This window comes from Oncorhynchus tshawytscha, linkage group LG11 (assembly GCF_018296145.1).
Source record: "Oncorhynchus tshawytscha isolate Ot180627B linkage group LG11, Otsh_v2.0, whole genome shotgun sequence".
Taxonomy (NCBI): domain Eukaryota; kingdom Metazoa; phylum Chordata; class Actinopteri; order Salmoniformes; family Salmonidae; genus Oncorhynchus; species Oncorhynchus tshawytscha.
Genome location: NC_056439.1, coordinates 46,571,562 through 46,592,019, shown reverse-complemented (window position 1 = coordinate 46,592,019; position 20,458 = coordinate 46,571,562). Strand labels below are relative to the sequence as shown.

Here is a 20,458-nt window from a genome sequence, read left to right as displayed (position 1 = left end):
AATAGTATTTGTTTCCTTTCAAATACTTTGAGTGCCTGACTGAGCCAGATGGTCGGTGTTTGCACTTGTCCACTATTCATTGGTTCCACTGCATGCCATCTAGGCATGCTCAATCAAGCACATCTAAAGTATTTAGACCTGGATTCAAACAGTATTGGTTTTCTGCTATCTTTCCTGTCCCAGCCTCGCTCTGTCTGGCAGTGAAGCAGCGTTCTATTTGACAAGGATGGCTTCCCATATCAGGGCATCTACTGTGGATGCATTGTCTCTTATCCAATCTAACAATGGGCTCAAGCCTCATGCCTTTGAGCTATTTGCACACATGGCATTGGATACAAGTGCAATCAAGAGAAACCAATCCAACTCCAACCAGCAGATCTCATTGCCCCTCCTGGATTGCACACCGTCTTGTGAGATTGGAAAAACACTAGTGAAGCGTTTATTTTTTACGCTACTGTTTTGTATTTGTGTGTCTGGGCCCATATTAACAGGACTATATTTGTATAATCAGTACTCGCTAGGCTACGTCTTCATTCAGAGGATTTGAGATGTAGCCTGGTGTTTTCTGTTGTGTATGTGAGGTTAGATTGAAATGTCTGCTGGTTCCATCATATCAGTAAAGCCTGCGGTGGGTTGTCATGGTTACTGCAGCTTTTCCTCAGTACCACAACACAGTACCCTTTTGACATGTGCCACAGAGTAAAGGTGTGTGTACGTACACCCCACCCCCTCTACAGCAGTACCCATTCACAGAAATCCTCCCCCAGTCTGTTTCATGGGGCTTTTCCTACCTCATTCATCTACAGAATCACTATAATTCAGTCACACACACACTGTAATGATGTATCGCTGCCCAGCTAAAGGAGGTTCCATTAATCAGTGTGTGTATGATGGGGGTTCTAATGCAGAAGGCTAATTAACAGTTGTCACTATTTAGATACACTTCCTTTTCTTCTATCACCATCAGAGGGAACCCTCTGTAACCTTCTCTGTCTGACAAAAACAAATGTTGTGAGAGAGGGCCAGGGGTTGCCATAGTTTCAATGTGTAGAGACAAGGTGGAGTTTTCCCTTTTCAATCATTTTCCCCATTGAGGTCATCTATACGTCTCCGTCTACATGGTGCTATTTACTCTTGGCTGTCTCTGACTGCGTCCGGAATGGCACCCTATTCCCTATTATAGTGCACTACTTTTGACCAGAGTCCTATGTAGAGAATAGGGTGCCATTTTTAGATGCAGACTCCGCCTTATTTATTTTATTTAACTAGGCAAGTCGGTTAATAAGAACCAATTCTTATTTTCGATGGCGGCTTCGTTCAGGCGCAGAACGACAGATTTTTACCTTGTGTCAGCTCGGGAATTCGATCATGCAACCTTTCAGTTAGTAGTCCAACGCTCTAACCACTAGGCTACCTGCGCGCGCACACTGCTAGGTGTTTTTCTCTGGTCCTCAGTAGATGGGTTGTTCCACCAATTCGGTGCCTTTTTTTTTTGTTGAGAAGTGTAAGGAAGTAATTTTGTTTTAAAAAAAAGTGTTCCCATCACAAGAGGTTAGTTAAATAAAAAAATACTATAGTAAGTGCCAAATAAAGTGATGTTTGAACGCAACAGGGTTGACTTCTTAAATCAGCCATAAATTCCCTTGTGAAAGGGGGAATGGAAGCTTGTTGTGTGCAACAGTGAGTGGTAATTGAATGCAAGCTTCACAACTTTATCATTATTTTCTTTCTTTGCAACATTTCTAGCCTGTATCAAAGGGTAACTGATGTGTTTATGCTCGACCCGCTCGGTTTTCCACCAGAAAATGGCCAAAAAGAGTAGAGCCACTAATGATTTGACGATTAGATATTCCTTTTTGAAACACATTTTTAAGGAATAGTTTCACCATGTTAAAGTTCAGTTCACCTAACAGGGTTGACTTTAAAATGAGGGCTAGACGTGAAATAAAATAATCATCTTTGTCAAAGCAACAAAATAATTAGGGTTTTACAATGATGGTAAAAACATGGAGAAATGTTTGGGTTTAAGTGGGTTAAAATCTTCCTAGAAGTCAGTATGCACAGAGGGACATAGCAAGTCTTCATTCATGTAAAAAAACACATTTTAGAATTCTCTCTGTCTGTGTTTGTGTGTATATATATTAATATAACAAGGTTTTAAATACTGGTGAACAATTTCTACTTAAAATATCATTGCCTTCAGCTTTGCAATGTGCAGCCTGCTCTGAGTGACAGACAGCCTGGTTTAGCCCAATGCTTTGAGGGCCATGGTCACAACGCCCACCACTACTCACCCCCCCCCCAGTATCTTCACATTGGTTATGTTGTTGCTGCTTTTATTTTTAATGGAGGCCGTCTGCATTTGAAATTCGACTTGGCCAAAGTTTCTCCCCTTCAGCTATTGTCTTTGACTCCGTCCTCCACTATGTGCTTTAACACGTGTGGTTTTTCTCTCTCTCAACGGTCTTAGATTTATACCACTAGGGTGTGGCCCGGAGCACAGTACACTAACCTTTGACACGGGTTGCCGTGGCAGCAGCACTGTCGTAGGCGGCAAGGCGTTTAACTAAGGCTAAACACACTATCTACATCCAAATGTAGTCTCAACTGGGTCAGTCACTCTGGACTGCAGCCATATCTATACCAAGTCATTACTATGGGATTTACAAGCTATTGAGCGATCCAAAGGCTGCTATTTGATTGTGTCTGCTGTAGGTGTCGGCTGTAGGAGATAGAACTACCAACTGAGTGGCGGAGAGCGTGTAACTGGTTGAGGAAGAGCGTGTAGCTTTTACTTATGGTAAAAGGTAGTGCAGGGAATAGGTGGCCATTTGGGACTCAGTCAGGCAGAGAATGTCATGCACCACTTAAGAAAAAGGGGAATGGCTCTCTGGTTAAATATTTTCTGTGTGGAGGGAACTTCCCACTACGCTGGGAGTTGAAAGGCAATGGCTCCACTGTCTGCATGTTCATTTTTAATGTTTTATTTCACTTTTATTTAACTTGGCAAGTCCGTTAAGAACAAATTATTATTTATAATGACGGCCAAACCCTCCCCTAACCCGGACGACACTGGGCCAATTGTGCGCCGCCCTATGGGACTCCCGATCACGGCCTGGTTGTGATACAGCCCGGGATTGAACCAGGGTCTGTAGTGATGCCTCTAGCACTACAATGCGGTGTCTTAGACTGCTGCGTCACTCGGGAGAAGGCACCGGGTAGAGTGTTGTACTGTCTGTATGTTAATGTAGAGAAGGCTTGTACTATCTGTATGTTGAGATTGACTGGACCCTGAAGAGTGGGGAGCAGAGACACTCTATTAGGATAGTAGGATTTGACTCTGGTATGAAGCAGCTTGTCTAGAATTTCCCCCACAGTGGAGCTGGCTGGTACATTATATATACAAAAGTATGTGGACACGTCTTCAAGTTAGTGGATTAGTCCATTTCAGCCACACCTGTTGCTGACAGGTGTATACAATCGAGTACACAGTCATGCAATCTCCATAGACAAACATTGGCAGTAGGATGGCCTTACTGAAGAGCTCAGTGACTTTCAACATGGCAGTGTCATAAAATTTCTGCCCTGCTAGACCTGTCCCGATCAACTATAAGTGCTGTTATTGTAAAGCGGAAACGTCTAAGAGCAACAATGACTCAGCCGGAAAGTGGTAGGCCACACAAGCGAACCGAACCGCCGAGTGCTGAAGCGCCTAGCAATACTCTCTACAGTTCCAAACTGCCTCTGAACACCAACGTCAGCACAATAACTATTTGTCGGGAGCTTCGTGAAATGGGGTTTCCATGGCCGAGCAACTGCACACAAGCCTCAGATCACCAAGCGCAATGCAAAGTGTCGGCTGCGATGGTGTAAAGCTTGCCGCCATTGGACTCTGGAGCAGTAGAAACGTGTTCTCTGGAGTGATGATGACTCACGCTTCACCATCTGGCAGTCCAACGGACAAATCTGGGTTTGGCAGATGCCAGGAGAACGCTACCTGCCCTTATGCATAGTGCCAACTGTAAAGTTTGGTGGAGGAGGAATAATGGTCTAGGGCTGTTTTTCATGGTTCGGGCTAGGCCTCTTAGTTCCAGTGAAGAGATCTTAAAGCTACAGCATACAATGACGTTCTACACGGTTCTGTGCTTCCAACTTTGTGGCAACAGTTTGGGGAAGGCCCTTTACTGTTTCAGCATGACCGTGCCTCCGTGCACTAATGCTCTTGTGGGTGAATGGAAGCAATTCCTAGCAGAAATGTTCCAACATCTAGTGGAAAGCCTTCCCAAAAGAATGGAGGCTATTATAGCAGCAAAGGGGGGGACCAACTCCATATTATTACCCATGATTTTGGAATGAGATGTTTGATGAGCAGGTGTCCACATACTTTTGTTCCTGTAGTGTATAAAGCGGTTTGTCTGGACACAGTGGGGATGTGAGGTAGTGTTTAAGTGTGTGCAAGACAAGGGATGTGGGCTATGGGAGGTTGTGTGAGAGAGGGAAACATGGGACGTGTGTTTGAAGAGAATTGCAGGCTGCTGTGAGTCACGTTCATGTTCCATAGGAGTGCTTGATATACAACATCACTACATTTCTGCTGCAGTCAGCCCTTAGCCCTGCTGCGCTTTGTGATGACCTCATTGTTTACATTACGTCATCCTAATCTCCAATCGACCCAACCCGCCACTCCAGACATTACGCCCTCCTAATGCGCCACCATCCCCCCCCTTCAACCAGCCCTTCCTATAGGCTAATGTTACCACTCTATTCCTGCTAGCGCTACTACTATTATTAATATGACCGTTCCACTACTTCCGCTAATACTACTAGTCACGTCAGCATTTTAAGCAGGTAACGCTAACGGCTAGTAGCCAAATTGCTGCCTTTGCAATTTTTGCTCCATCACTATTGACATGTACCAACTAGCCGTTAGCCTATGCTACTGGAGGTACTATTACTAGGATTTGCATAGCATTGTTCTGTTGTCTGTGGTGAGTACAACTGGGCCCGATCCCAAATGGACCCCTAAGCCATATGCACCTGTGGAGATCTGAGAGGATTTGACACGTGTCAGCGATATGGTAATAGAGTAACTTTGCCCTCTGATAGGCTAGGTGGAAGTTTCACCATATTGTTTATTTCAATCAATTCCTCTCAGATCTCCACAAGTGCCCAGGGTTCGACAGCATTATTGTTATTCCATGGACGTGTGGGATTGCGCCTGGTTGAAGTTTGACATTTTTTTCCTCTGGGATTTTAAAAGGGTGTTTTATATTATGTTCTGGACTCTTTTCTTCCTACTGTAGGCACTCTCACCTCAGCCCGAACCTCTCTCACTCTCACTCTCACTCTCACTCTCACACTCTCTCACTCACTCACTCACTCACTCTCTCACTCACTCACTCACTCACTCACTCACTCACTCACTCACTCACTCACTCACTCACTCACTCACTCACTCACTCACTCACTCACTCACTCACTCACTCACTCACTCACTCACTCACTCACTCACTCTCTTCACAGGTGGTGTAATAGACCTGAAACAGCAGGTCATTGTAACTCTACACCTGAGGATGATTCACCCAGCTCCACCTATGGAATTCTTCCACATCTGTGCTACACACTGCGGGGGGGCACGGCACGGCACAATTTATAACCAATCAAAACCAATATTCCCTAGCCCTACAACTAAGCCTAACTCCTAATTCTACCTTAGTCCCCACAAGGTCAAATGCTATTTCTAGGGGACTAACAAAGACTTACCCGGTTGGTCAAACTTTTGTTTGTTCAGTATTCTTGTAGGGACTTCTGGTCCCTACAAATATAGTTAAACATATCCACACACATGACCACACAGTTGTCTGATTTCCCCCCCCCCCCTCCCTCTTTCAGCTGCTTTACCCACCTGTCAATCTCTCACTGCATGGGGTTGGTGGGAGGGGATTGTGTCTCTCACTGCTGGGCCTGGCGTTGGGGGTGGGGATCGTGTCTCACCGCTGGGCCTGGGGAGGGGAAATTGTGTCTCTCACTGCTGGGCTTGGTGTTGGGGGGTGGGGATCGTGTCTCACTGCTGGGCCTGGGGAGGGGGAAATTGTGTCTCTCACTGCTGGGCCTGGCGGGTTGGAGAGGAGATAGAAAACTAGAGACAGAACCCCTCTGCTTGAACACTGCTCCACTGTCTCAAAGAGAGCAGAGAGGGGAGAGAGGGGCATTCCTCTGTTCATCGTTCATCACCTGAATGATGGGGCCAGGGGACCCTGGCCTGCCGACAAGGCCCAGGCGCTACTGTGTGTGAAAGGAACTCCTCACAGTGACCAGGGTTATCTCCTCTATAATGATGCTACACTAATCTACTGTTACGATGACATCACGAGGCCACACGCACTAAGGTGAGGTAAGCTAATCGTGTGTGTGTTGGGGGAGGGAGGGAATCAGAATCAGTTGGCTCCATTTTCAACATTAGAGAGTCAACAGGTTTTTTTTAGCACAGAATTGTTTGTTTTGAAGCTTTTGCATTCTCGTCTGAGCCAAATCCAGCTGACTCAGCGTTTCACATTGACGTGGCAACAAGTGCTCTCCATAAAATAGCAGCTCCATGCATTCAGCACACTGTGTGTGAGATTATATATATATTAGTGCAGGCAGCAGGAGCTGCTATTTGTAACGCTGTGAAAGCATTACTGTGAAGTGTGTGTGTGTATCAATGTCTAGAAGTGTTAGTTGGTGATGTTCGACCTAGTTTCTGATAGTGATGTGCTACGTTTCAGTTCCATAGTGTATATGATATGCTCCTCTGGCTTGGCATAGCTGGAGTTTGGCTCTGAGCTGAAGTGTTTTGGACTGAGCACTTGTCCCCTCTCCCTCCCACCTCTCTCTGGGCTGGGGTCCAGTATTTCAACAATGAGATCCACAGTGTGTGAGGCTGTACAATTATTACACACTCTGGGGGGAGGGAGAAGGAGAGGGGGCACCGAACCGGTGCACTGAGAGGGTGTCTGTCAGACAACCTGGTACACGGCCCAAGTGGACCGTCTTTCCTCCCTTCTCCTCGACTAGACTCCTTTCTTTGTGTCTCATCCCTCCTTAATTTTCTTCTCTCTCCTCCTCTACCAGGCGGCCTTGTCTCTCTCCTCCTCTACCAGGCGGCCTTGTCTCTCTTCTCCTCTACCAGGTGGCCTTGTCTCTCTCCTCCATATCTTCTTCTCGTTTCCTGGTCTGGTGTCTAACGGTTTCTCACTTTATCTAAAGATCTAGTTCCATCTCTCTTTCACTCACACACTACCTTTACCTTTCTCTGGGCTATCACCTCTCCTCCCCTGTGTTCTCTCGCTTTCTTTCTCTGCCTCCATATCACCCTGCCTCTTATATGTCGCTTTGTTGAGCTGGAACAGTGGGACCGTGTTCTTGGCTGCAGCAGCTCCACCTCTAGTCTGTACTGGCGTTAGTCTCTATGGAGTTGGGTCTGTTGTAGAGAATAGATCCACACTGCCCCCTCGTGGTGTTCATTTAGCATTACATCAATATGTGGACCACTGGTGAAACTAGGCTTTCTTTACTGCTTGGGGACTTTGACAAAAGCCTTACCACTACATTTCAAGCACATTCTTTCACTACCATTAAACAATGACCCTTTTCACTGTGGTTTTTAAAGGGAATGTGTTTTATTAACAGGATTTTTTTCTATTTTTTTTAACTTCATGTGGAAGTGGTTTTGAAGGTTGTTTTTAGTTTAACACCAAGTATATTTACGCTAAACTTATGTCAAACAATTCCCCCTCACACTAACTCAAGGTGATTAAAGCCGCCGGAGATGCTGTATTCACAAAGAAATGTTTCGCTTCATACAATTGTTGTCTCTCGATGGGAGGCAAGTGCAATTTCAGTACAAAGTATTTCATCCAGTCTGTAAGCATGCAAGTCACTTCCTCTCCTTCCTGTCGTTGCAGAAGGAAACAGAATTTAGCATGCTGGATCACGACCAGAGAGAGCGCCAGTTTGTAGTCCTAAAAAACTAAATAGATTTAGCATTTTCTACGTCTGGTTCATTGGCTATTCCCACTATTGCTCTTTATTCAGTAGAGACATTGAATGAGTAAGTAACCTAAACAGAGAACTTGTCTGAAGTAGACTTGTCTGGAATTGTTCATTGGCACTGATACAGCAAATGTATTGTGTTTGTAAATCTTTGTGTAAGCGAACAAGTGAAAGTGTGATTATATATCTCACACACACACACACACACACACACACACACACAAGTATGTGGACACCCCTTCAAATGAGTGGATTTGGCTATTTCAGCCACACACGTTACTGACTGGTGTATAAAATCGAGCACACAGCCATGCAATCGCCATAGAAAAATGTTGGCAGTAGAATGGCCTTACTGAAGAGCTCCGGGACTTTCAACGTGGCATCGTCATAAGTCATTGTGTCAAAATTCTGGCCTGCTAGAGCTGCCCTGGTCAACTAAGTTCTGTTATTGTGACGTGGAAACGTATAGGAGCAACAACGGCTCAGCCGCGAAGTGGTATGCTACACAAGCCCACTGAACGGGAACGTCGAGGGTTTGAGTGCGAACCCTGTAAAAAATTGTCCTCTACCGAGTTTTAAACTGCCTCTGGAAGTGAGGTCAGCACAAGAACTGTTCGTCGGGTGCTTCATAAAATGGGTTTCCATGGCCAAGCAACCGCACACAAGCCTAAGATCGCCATGCGCAATGCCAAGCGTTGGCTGCAGTGGTGTAAAGCTTGCCGCCATTGGACTCTGGAGCAGTGGAAACGTGTTCTCACGCTTCACCGTCTGGCAGTCCAACGGACAAATCTGTTTGGCAGTTGCCATGAGAACGCTACCTGCCCCAATGCATAGTGCCAACTGTAAAGTTTGTTGGAGGAACAATGGTCTGTTTTTCATGGTTCGGGCTAGGCCCCTTAGTTCCAGTGAAGGGACATCTTAACACTACAGCATACAATGACATTCTAGACGATTCTGTGCTTCTGACTTTGTGGCAACAGTTTTGGGGGAAGGCCCTTTCCTGTTTCAGCATAACAATGCCCCTGTGCACAAAGCGAGGTCCATATAGAAATATTAATACCCATGATTTTGGAACGAGATTTTCGACGTGCATGTGTCCACATACTTTTGGCCACGTGGTGTATTTCTTCTCATGGCTGCAAATATACATTACTCTCCCCCTGACCACACCTGTGGAACGGACTTGATCTCTCTTCCCCCTGACCACACCTGTGGAACGGACTTGAACATTCAGTCTTCTACCGGGGGTGAACATGTGCTTTGCATTTCCCCATTTGTGTGAGAGAGATGAGCGTACTGCCCCATTCTGAGTGTCACAGCATGTCTGTGTGTCAGTCGAAGTCAGAGACAGTGTGACATGGGAAGCTCTGATCGACAAGATGTGGAGACACATATTTCGCACCAAACAAGGTTTCCGCGTAACCCAGGCAAGTCTCAGACCCTCTGTTTTCAGCGTGTGTGTGTGTGTGTGTGTGTGTGTGTGTGTGTGTGTGTGGTGTATTTTAGGGGCTAGAGAAAAGGTCCCCCTGTGAGGGCGGTGGGTTTGGAGAACTGCGAGGTAGGAAACACATGGTGGTGTGTCTCCTGACTAGCCCTGACAAGCCCCAACTACTCATTCTCGCTGTCTGTCAGAGGAAGAAGGCCACAGTACTGTCAACTTGGACTGAAACCTCTAACCTTCACTTAAAATTAATTGTGGCATTCCCCAGCATTGTGTTCTGTATCCAGACGCTCTGAAACAGAGGAACTTGGAGGTACTATCTACACTAGTCCAATAAGAAACACATTTTCATTTCATTTCCAACGTTTAAAAATGTTTTGCTAGCTACAACATGCTGGAGCCCTGAGGAACACGACCTAGCTCTCTCTCTCTGAGATATTAGAAGCCTGGCTAACCAAGGATAGTCTACATCGGACTAAAATAAACTAGATCTGTGTAGATGTTACGACTACAGCAAAAAGGTTTTAGTTGGCACACCGTTTTTGGTTTATGTATTTGTATGTGTTTGAGTTACCCTTCACTTTCCATTTGCTGTGAGAAGATTCACATTGTTCCATAATTCCACAAAGAAATTCCTTTACCGCTAGTCAGCACTTATGTGAAATCCTATGGAGTGAACTGCATTCATTTACAGCTTCTTGGAAGAGCGACTGTGTATAAGGACAGGTTTTCTATACTCGCTGACAGCTGTAGAATGTGTGAGTGGCTGTTGGTAGAGCACGGTGCCTGCGACGGCAAGGATTGTGGGTTCGATTTCCTGGGGCCACCCGTATGAAAAATGTATGCACACTAAGTTACTGTGGATGAAGGCTTCTACTGAATTGGAATATACAGTGCTGTCAAAGTATACATACCCTTCGACTTATTCCACATTGTGTTTACAGCCTGAACTCAACATTTTATTAAAATGTTTTTTTAAATGTGTCTTACCCATCTACACACAATACCCCATAATGACAAACTGAACCTGTTTTACATTTAGATTTCAAATGTATTGAAAATGAAATACAGACATCACATTTACATACGTAGTCACACCCATGACTCAATACCTTGTAGAAGCACCTTTGGCGGCAATTACAGCTTTGAGTTGTGTGTCTGTGCACTAATCTGAATTCAGGGATTTTCTGCCAGATGCTCAAGCTCTGTTTTAAATTAGATTGGGAGCAGCAATCTTCAAGTCTTTCCACAGGGTTCAATTCTGGGCTTTGGCTGGACCCCTCAAAGGACTTTCAAATTATTGTTCTGTGGCCATTCCAGCATGGCCCTGGCTGTATGCTTGGGGTCATTAACCTGTTGGAACATAAATCCTCTCATCAAGGATGCTTCACGGTAGGGATAGTGTTAGATGGGTTACTGGTTGTGCCTGGTTTTCTCCAGACATACTCTTTGGCCTGAATGCAAAGCACTAACATTTGTCTCAACAGGCCACAATATTTTACCTGATATCGGTCTTTCATGTGCCTTTTTGCAAACTCTGGCCACTCTCCCTTAAAGCCCAGATTGGTGAAGTGCTGTTGAGACTGTTGTCCTTCTGGCAGGTTCTGTCATTTCAGCCAAGGAACTGTAGTTCTCACATCTTGGTCACCTTCCTGACCAAGGTCCTTCTTGCCTGGTTGTTGAGTTTGGTTGTACGACCAGCCTTAGGCAGAGTCTGGGTAGTTCCATATATTTTCTGATTTCCCAATGATTGAGACCACTACGCTCTTGGAAACTTTCAAAACTCTAGAAATTGTTTTTATACCCTTTCTTGGTTTTGTGTCTCATTACAATTCTATCTCAGAGATCTACAGACAGTTCCTTGGACTTTATGGTATAGTTTGTGCTCTGACATGCACTGTCAACTGTGGAACCTTGTCCAAACAATTGAATTGGCCACCTGTGGACTCTAATCAAGTTGTATTGATCAAAGGAATTTGCTGCACCTGAGCTCCATTTGTAGTGTCATAGCAAAGGGGTGTGGCTATTTTAGATTTCTGTATTTCATTTTCAATAATGTCTAATCATATTTTCACTGTCATTATAGGGGGGAGATTCAGGCTGTAACACAAAATGTGCAATAAGCCAGAGTTGGAGTACTTTCTGAACACCCTGTATTTAATATTGTCATGAAGCCCCAGGAAGCGAGCGAGAGTTGTGACAAGTCTCTTTCTGTGGGTTATCAGAGAAACAGGAAGTGAAGTGTGGGAGGGCAGAGCTGCGTCCTGTCATCTGTGTGTGTGGCAACCAAACCATCCTGACTGCCCGGGTGGACAGGACACACAGTTGCTGACGTGTGTGTGTGTGGCCTATTTATAGAGCCCAAGTATCAAAATAATGGCCTGCAAAATAATACCTATACCGATGGCTCTAAATGTCATAAGGTAGCCTCATAAAAATCAAATATTTTCCCTGCATCACCTCTACAACTGACTTTTTCCTATAGAACACTGCATGTGAATCACAGCCGAACCTGACGCCCTTCTCCCTCTAACACCTCCCAATCAGGACAGGTCCCATATTACCTGGGTAGAGAAGGACTTTGCCAATATTACTGCCAAGGTAAGATTATTCCTCATTCAGTGGCCTTATCCACAGCTAAGTCAATACACTCTCTTCCTCAAATGCTTTGCCTTGCTGAGCTAAAATCAATATTGTGTCAACAATATCAGAAAATGTTGCGAATAATATGCTTGTCTGTCTGTCGACTCAGAGTGAAATGCAATAGCGCTGTGGCTGTCTCCTTAGCTGTGGCTGTCTCCTTAGCTGTGGCTGTCTCCTTAGCTGTGGCTGTCTCCTTAGCTGTGGCTGTCTCCTTAGCTGTGGCTGTCTCCTTAGCTGTCCTTAGTCATTTGCTTCAGAATTTGACAAGGCACCTTTTTCATACATCTTTGCTGAAGAAATGTTATTTTCAACATCTGGTTGAAATCCGTGTGGATTTTCTAGGGTTATCATCATGTGACTTTTTAAATGGACACCTGATGCTTCAATGGATCTCCATTGAAAATATTTCTTAGACGAGACAGCATATAGGGAGGAGGTCAGAGACCTGGCCGGGTGGTGCCAGAATAATAACCTATCCCTCAACGTAACCAAGACTAAGGAGATGATTGTGGACTACAGGAAAAGGAGCACCGAGCACGTCCCCATTCAGTGGAGCAGGTTGAGAGCTTCAATCACCAACAAACTAGATTGGTCCAAACACACCAAGACAGTTGTGAAGAGGGCACGACGAAGCCTATTCCCCCTCAAGAAACTAAAAAGATTTGGCATGGGTCCTGAGATCCTCAAAAGGTTCTACAGTTGCAACATCGAGAGCATCCTGAACGGTTCCATCACTGCTTGGTACGGCAATTGCTCGGCCTCCGACCGCAAGGCACTTCAGGGGGTAGTGCGTACGGCCCAGTACATCACTGGGGCAAAGATGCCTGCCATCCGGGACCTCTACACCAGGCGGTGTCAGAGGAAGGCCATAAAAATGGTAAGACTCCAGCCACCCCAGTCATATACTGTTCCCTCTACTACCGCATGGCAAGCGGTACCAGAGTGCCAAGTCTAGGACAAAAAGGCTTCTCAACAGTTTTTACCCCCAAACCATAAGACTCCTGAAGACTCCCGGACTATTTGCATTGTGTGCCTCCCCCCAACCCCTCTTTTACGCTGCTGCTACTCTGTTCATCATATATGCATAGTCACTTTAACCATACCCACATGTGTATGTACTACCTCAATAAGCCTGACTAACAGGTGTCTGTATATAGCCTTGCTACTCTTTTTTTCAAATGTCTTTTTACTGTTTTATTTCTTACCTGCACACACACACACACACACACACACTTTTTTCCCCTGCACCATTGGTTAGAGCCTGTAAGTCAGCATTTCACTCTAAGGTCTACACCTGTTGTATTCGGCGCACGTGACAAATAAACTGTGATTTGATTAGTCCAGGACTATGCTCTGCATCCTGGGAACTTCTCCTACATTCCTTGTCTCTATCACATCACAAATGGAGTTGGGACTGTGTTCATATGGCAGGTGACATCGTGGTTAAGAACATTGGGCCAGTAACCGTAAGGTCGCTGGTTTGAATCACCGAGCTGGTGAAAACTCTGTCTGTCGCTCTGGATAAGTGTCTGCTAAATGACTCAAATGTCAACGTAAATTATACTGTGAGGATAATAGGGGCGCGATCAGATCAGCAGGATACGTTTTGGAACATTCAGATATATTTTTTTTTATCTCACAAACATGCCTCTCTGTCATGTAGACCGAGGAATCATGTCTCAATTCATGGTATTTGTATCTGCAATGTTAAACTTTTGGCAACTGAAGGTGGCCTAGGTACAAGTGGTACAGTACAAGATATTTAGATCCTGGTCTAGTCATGCAGTAGAGCTCTATAGTACCTAACATGGGATCTTAGGAGCTTGAAGAAGAAGTAGTGACTTAGAAAGCCGATGGAGACTGAGTGGAACAGTGTTCGGTGAAGCTAAGAGGAAGTGTGGATTGATTTATATAGACACAGTGACAGTGTGTTTGTAGGGATGTGGAAGTTCCTCTCCTCACACACGGGGTAGATGGGGGTGGCAGGAAAGCGGCTGTAAGGGATTCCTGTGTCCTGGCCCGTCTCACTCGCTCTTTATAGCGCGAGAACGAAGGAGACCGAGAGCTCTCTCTCTATTCAATTCAAGGGGCTTTATTGGCATGGGAAACACATGTTAACATTGACAAAGCAAGTGAACTAGATAATGTACAACAGTGAAATAAAAATGAACAATAAACCTTACACTCACAGAAGTTCCAAAAGAATAAAGACATTACAAATGTCATTATGTATCTCTATCTGGGTCACAACGTTGACCGTGAGGGAGGTGACACCTCACCACCCTGGCCACACCTCACCACCCTGGCCACACCTCACCACCCTGGCCATCGCCGAAGGGAAGTTGTCCTGTCTGTCTTTCACACACTAGTTGTGTGGGTTCTGCACACAGGTCTCTAACTTCCTGCCTCTCTCTCGCTCCCTCTGTCTGAGTGTCTCTTTCAGTTCAGTAGTAGTCAAAGCTCTGTGCTAGCAGAGGACAGGACACGAAGTTAACAGCTTACATACAGAGGACAACGTTCACCTCATCTTACCTGGCAGTCTACCAGGCTGGTATGAGATTGAGGACTTTGTCCAGAGGTAGGGGGTGTGACTGAGATGAAGAGGTCTAGGTTGGCAAGGCGATGTTGAGATGGACAAGGACGGGAGGAAGTTGAAAGTGAGCCGCTTGCTGACCCTCTTCCTCTTCAAGAAACACCAGACCAATGCTTTGGCCAGCTGCAGCGTGCCACAGACAGGCAATGAGACAGACGCCTCATGTGAAGACCGTCAGAACAGAACCCGGTGTATGGTAATGTGGTCTTCACACCGGGGCGAATCCCAACTTCCACTTGTCAAATTTTCACTTACATGGTCATGGGTTGAAGTGTAATTTCAACTAAGCTGAAGGTTTTGGGCCCATAGATAATTAGATCTGGGCTTGTTGTTTATGGAGCAGGAGATGTGTAAAAGGCATGTCATGTGTGTTAGAATGTATTGTTTGCATTTCCTGTCCTCTTCTTTGTTTTGCTTCCTGTTGACAGACTATGAATGTGCAGTGCCAAAAGCAGCTATTGAGGTTTATGGCAATTGTGTAGGTGTATTAATGAATGAACACTTATTCTATTGTGCTGTGTGGCAGCAAGTGTTATGAGAGAGCTTATTGTGGTCGAAGCAGTCTGACTCAACGGGTTGAAGGCCTTCACATCGCAGGTGTTCCTCATTATCACCTTGGTCATTATCCAGTTCCTGTGAAACACCTGAATATGTCAGTGCTTCACAGCATGTCAGTTATTTGAATCCTAAACACAGAGATACAGTATGAAAATGCAACAGTATGTTTGTCATTCAGAAAGTATTCAGACCCCTTGACTTTGGCCTCATTTTGTTACGTTACAACCTTATTTTTAAATAGATTTTTCTTAAAGGACGTTTGACAAGCAGGGAATTGGCAATGTACTGTAATATTATTCTTGATGGTAGGGGTTAATTTGTTAAGAATGTACTAAGTTGTTTGGAATAAATTATCTTGATTACCATAAACGTACATCTTAACTACCGAACGTATACCTGCTAGCTTTGTAGGAGATCGACGCAGTGGGTTTGAGGGGTTTTTACTTTACACAAGTCAGACTGTGTAAGTTAGGTGTGGTTGTTGTAATTTCATGGTGACTCAGTGTTAACTTAGGGGCGCTGCACATTTATTTGGGTCACTGCACATTTATTTATTTATTTCACCTTTATTTAACCAGGTAGGCAAGTTGAGAACAAGTTCTCATTTACAATTGCGACCTGGCCAAGATAAAGCAGAGCAGTTCAACACATATAACACAGTTACACATGGGGTAAAACAAACATACAGTATAAACAAGTCTATATATGATGTGAGATAAGGGAGGTAAAGGCAAAAAAAAGGCCATGGTGGCAAAGTAAATACAATATAGCAAGTAAAACACTGGAATGGTAGATTTGCAGTGGAAGAATGTGCAAAGTAGAAATAAAAATAATGGGGTGCAAAGGAGCTAAATAAATAAATAAAATAAAATAAATGCAGTAGGGGGAGAGGTAGTTGTTTGGGCTAAATCATAGATGGGCTATGTACAGGTGCAGTGATGTGTGAGCTGCTCTGACAGTTGGTGCTTAAAGCTAGTGAGGGAGATGTGTTTCCAGTTTGAGATTTTTGTAGTTCGTTCCATTCATTGGCAGCAGAGAACTGGAAGGAGAGGCCGGCCGAAGAAAGAATTGGTTTTGGGGGTGACCAGAGAGAGATACCTGCTGGAGCGCGTGCTACAGGTGGGTGATGCTATGGTGACCAGCGAGCTGAGATAAGGGGGGACTTTACCGAGCAAGGTCTTGTAGATGTCATGGAGCCAGTGGGTTTGGCGACGAGTATGAAGCGAGGGCCAGCCAACAAGAGCGTATAGGTCGCAATGGTGGGTAGTATATGGGGCTTTGGTGACAAAACGGATGGCACTGTGATAGACTGCATCCAGTTTGTTGAGTAGAGTATTGGAGGCTATTTTGTAAATGACATCGCTGAAGTCGAGGATTGGTAGGATGGTCAGTTTTACAAGGGTATGTTTGGCAGCATGAGTGAAGGATGCTTTGTTGCGAAATAGGAAGCCAATTCTAGATTTAACTTTGGATTGGAGATTTGATGTGGGTTTGATGTGGGTCTGGAAGGAGAGTTTACAGTCTAACCAGACACCTAGGTATTTGTAGTTGTCCACGTATTCTAAGTCAGAACTGTCCAGAGTAGTGATGTTGGACAGGCGGGCAGGTGCAGGCAGCGATCAGTTGAAGAGCATGCATTTAGTTTTACTTGCATTTAGGAGCAGTTGGAGAGTTGTATGGCATTGAAGCTTGCCTGGAGGGTTGTTAACAGTGTCCAAAGAAGGGCCAGAAGTATACAGAATGGTGTCGTCTGCATAGAGGTGGATCAGAGACTCACCAGCAGCAAGAGCGACATAATTGATGTATACAGAGAAGAGTCGGTCCAAGAATTGAACCCTGTGGCACCCCCATAGAGACTGCCAGAGGTCCGGACAGCAGACCCTCAGAGTTCAGTATGTCAAATCGATCAGAGAAGTGGTTACTAGCCTAACATGGTTATACTAGCCTACTGCATACTGAAGTCTAAAGCCTTGTTCACATTTACAAATTTGAAGTGGCTGAAATTCAATTTATTTGCATTTCTGATTTGAATCTCTTTTTCATGCTGTCTGAACAGCCAAAAAGCACATGGAATCAGATATTTCAAGCAAAGTTTCAAACCACCTTCTGATTCCTGGCCATGTGACCTTTTGTCTGAACAGTCAAATCTGATTTGTCTGCCCTCAAGTGGTTTTTAGACTTATTTGGCATATCTTGCTGCTTGCCAGCTACTCTGCCTTTTTGACAAGAACATGTGGTAGCTAACTAGCTTGTTTACAAACAAATTAGGGACTGTGCAAGAAAGCTCGTTTTGAAAGTTGTATCTTATCGTTTGAGGCGTTATAAGTGTTCTTACACTATGATTCGAAACATTCAAAGCAACTGGGAAACGTCCATGACAACGTTGTCACCTCAGCTTGCTACATAACTTCTGAGTGATTGGTCGTGGTGCTTGTGCTTCCTATCAGCCTACACCACTGCACACATACCCGTTGTTACTATGACAACTGGCGTAGCCTTGTCAGCAAATGACTCTGTCTGAACACACATCAGATTTGGTCACTTGTAACTTGCTGTTTAGACCGTCAGTAGTTCAAAACAGATCTGTAAAAACCAAACCGATTTTGAGCATTGAGGCCTGCAGGGAGAACGAGGCTTGTAATGCAGTTGCACTGCAACTCTACATACTGGAGTTGGCTATTTTGAGAAATGTCTCAGCAGACATTGGTATAACGTATAAAGGCAATGTATTTGCAAAAAAAACAAAAACCGTTTGTACTGTGAATGTTCTGTTGTAATTTCAGTGAGATTCAGTAGACCTAGGCTCTAAAGCAGCCTGTGCTACAACGCTGGTGTAAAAACAGAATTATTTAAAGTTGTGGTTGCTGTTACCATTCTCGGTATCATTAACAGTAAATGGTGCCATCAGCCTCACTGTTCCGACAAGCTGCCCACAACACAAATACACCCGAGGCTTGAAGTTTCCCAGGGGACTTGTTTTTTATTTTTTTTGTCTTACACACTCTTGTTCCCTCTGTCTTCTAAGCCTAAATAGCACTGCTGCACCAAGCCATTACCGTTCTCTGAACTCTCTCTCTATAGATAGAGAGATAGATGTGTATATATATCTCTGGTAATACCTGGTTTTCTACCCTCTTCCTCTTTTCAGTTGGCTTCTTAGAATTAGGTACACCCACTTTGATCAGGACGCAACCTAGTATGAGAAAAGAGGAACCTGTATCTATCAACTCCCAGCAGCTCCTTAATGTCTTGCTCCTAAGCTACATGCAATAGTTATTTGAATGCACTGTATGAAGCTCTGGTCCTATTCATTCTGAAATAATCATATCAAGAATAGTTTATTTTCATGGTCACGTGATCAAACGTCTTTGGTTTTCCTCACTGGACCGTTTGGAGAAAGACAAATTTGTACTACCAAAGGACGCATGGCAAAATCTTACCACATTAAGGATGGGTTTTATCTTTAGACAGTGTCAATGTTTTCTCTTGGAAGGGTGAACTAATATGCCATCTCCTGCATAATGGACCTTGTTTTTGTCTCTGTCTAGGACAATGATGTCATCAAGGAGATCAACATCACCAACGTGGTCAAGGAGGGCTCAGAGAAAGCTGACGCCCGCCAGTTTGAGCTGCTTAAAGTGCTGGGCCAGGGCTCCTTTGGCAAGGTAAGACATTGTCTAAGGTAAGACATTGTCTAAGGTAAGACATTGTCTAAGGTAAGACATTGTCTAAGGTAAGACATTGTCTAAGGTAAGACATTGTCTAAGGTAAGACATTGTCTATGGTAAGACATTGTCTATGGTAAGACATTGTCTATGGTAAGACATTGTCTATGGTAAGACATTGCCCATGTTCCATTAACAGCAGATAAATAGTAGATTGGTTTAAACCAGGGGTGGGTAATTCCAGTCCTCAAGGACCTGATTTGGTGTCAGTTTTTCCCCAGCTAACACACCTGACTCCAATAATCAACTAATCACAATCAGTTTAGGATGTAGTTAGTTGAATCAGCTGTGTTTTCCTAGGGATGGGGGAAAGTGACACCACTCCGGCCCCTGAAGACGAGTTGCCCATCCCTGGATTTGATCAAAAGGGGACGAGCAACACTGCCGTCTCCTCCTCCTCGTTAGTGGGGGATAATGGTTAGAACAAAATGACTGCAGCATCTTTTACTACACTTCTGACCTTGTTGAGGGAAGCGAATCGTATTTGACTTTGTGACGGATGCTAATGACTGACTGCTAAGCTTATCTCTTTAGTAGAAATACTTTACACTATAAACCTTGCAGAAAGCTGGTGTTTTAGCACAGTGGTTTTCCTCCCAGCCGTTCCACGCATTTGAACTATTCCACAGATTGATTCAACTAATCATCAAGCCCCTGACTAGGTTAACCAGGTGAGCTAGTTCAGGGCTACAACAACATTGTGAAAAGTCTGGATGTCCCAGAGGAGCAGTTTGAAAACCCCTGCTTTAGCAGCATCCAACCACTCCCATGCATTGTTGATGGCTGTGATTGTGCACATGCATACAATTTTATTGGTCACATACACGTGTTTTAGCAGATGTTTTTGCAGATATAGTGAAATGCTTGTACTTCTAGTTCCGACATTGCAGCAATATCTAACAATTCCACAACAAATACCTAATACACACATCTAAGTAAAGGAATTAAGAATATCTAAATATATGGATGAACAATGTCAGTGCCATAGACTAAGATACAGTACATGCAGATGAGATGAGTAATGCAAGATATGTAAACATTATAAAAGTGACGACATTTAAAGTGGCCAGTGATTTGTTGGCAGCAGCCACTCAATGTTAGTGATGGCTGTTTAACAGTCTGATCTCCTTCTGACAGAAGCTGTTTTTGAGTCTCTCTGCCCCAGCTTTGATGCACCTGTACTGACCTCGCCTTCTGGATGATAGCGGGGTGAAAAGGCCTTGGCTCGGGTGGTTGTTGTCCTAGATGATATTTTTGGCCTTCCTGTGTCATCGGTGCTTGTAGGTATCCTGGAGGACCGGTAGTTTGACCCCGGTGATGTGTTGTGCAGACCGCACCACCCTCGAGCCCTGTGGTTGTGGGCAGTGCAGTTTCCGTACCAGGTGGTGATACAGCCTGACAGGATGCTCTCAATTGTGCATCTGTAAAAGTTTCAGGGTTTTAGGTGACAAGCCACATTTTAGG

General features: G+C 44.5%; 1 protein-coding gene across 5 annotated transcripts in view; it reads left to right on the top strand.

Annotated features, from left to right (window-relative positions):
• LOC112262077 (ribosomal protein S6 kinase alpha-1) overlaps positions 1-20,458 on the top strand; it is a 77,524-nt gene that overhangs the window by 35,382 nt on the left and 21,684 nt on the right. Inside the window, exons 1-3 of one of the 5 annotated variants that reach the window (XM_042330182.1) lie at positions 9,370-9,461; positions 12,023-12,076; positions 18,818-18,934. In XM_042330182.1, coding sequence (XP_042186116.1) covers positions 9,414-9,461; positions 12,023-12,076; positions 18,818-18,934 — 219 coding nt within the window. In that variant the 5' untranslated portion in view covers positions 9,370-9,413. Of the gene's footprint in view, positions 1-9,369; positions 9,462-12,022; positions 12,077-14,497; positions 14,908-16,366; positions 16,389-18,817; positions 18,935-20,458 lie in introns of those variants that run through there. The other 4 variants (XM_024437772.2, XM_042330180.1, XM_042330183.1 and 1 more) reach the window with 4 other exon arrangements.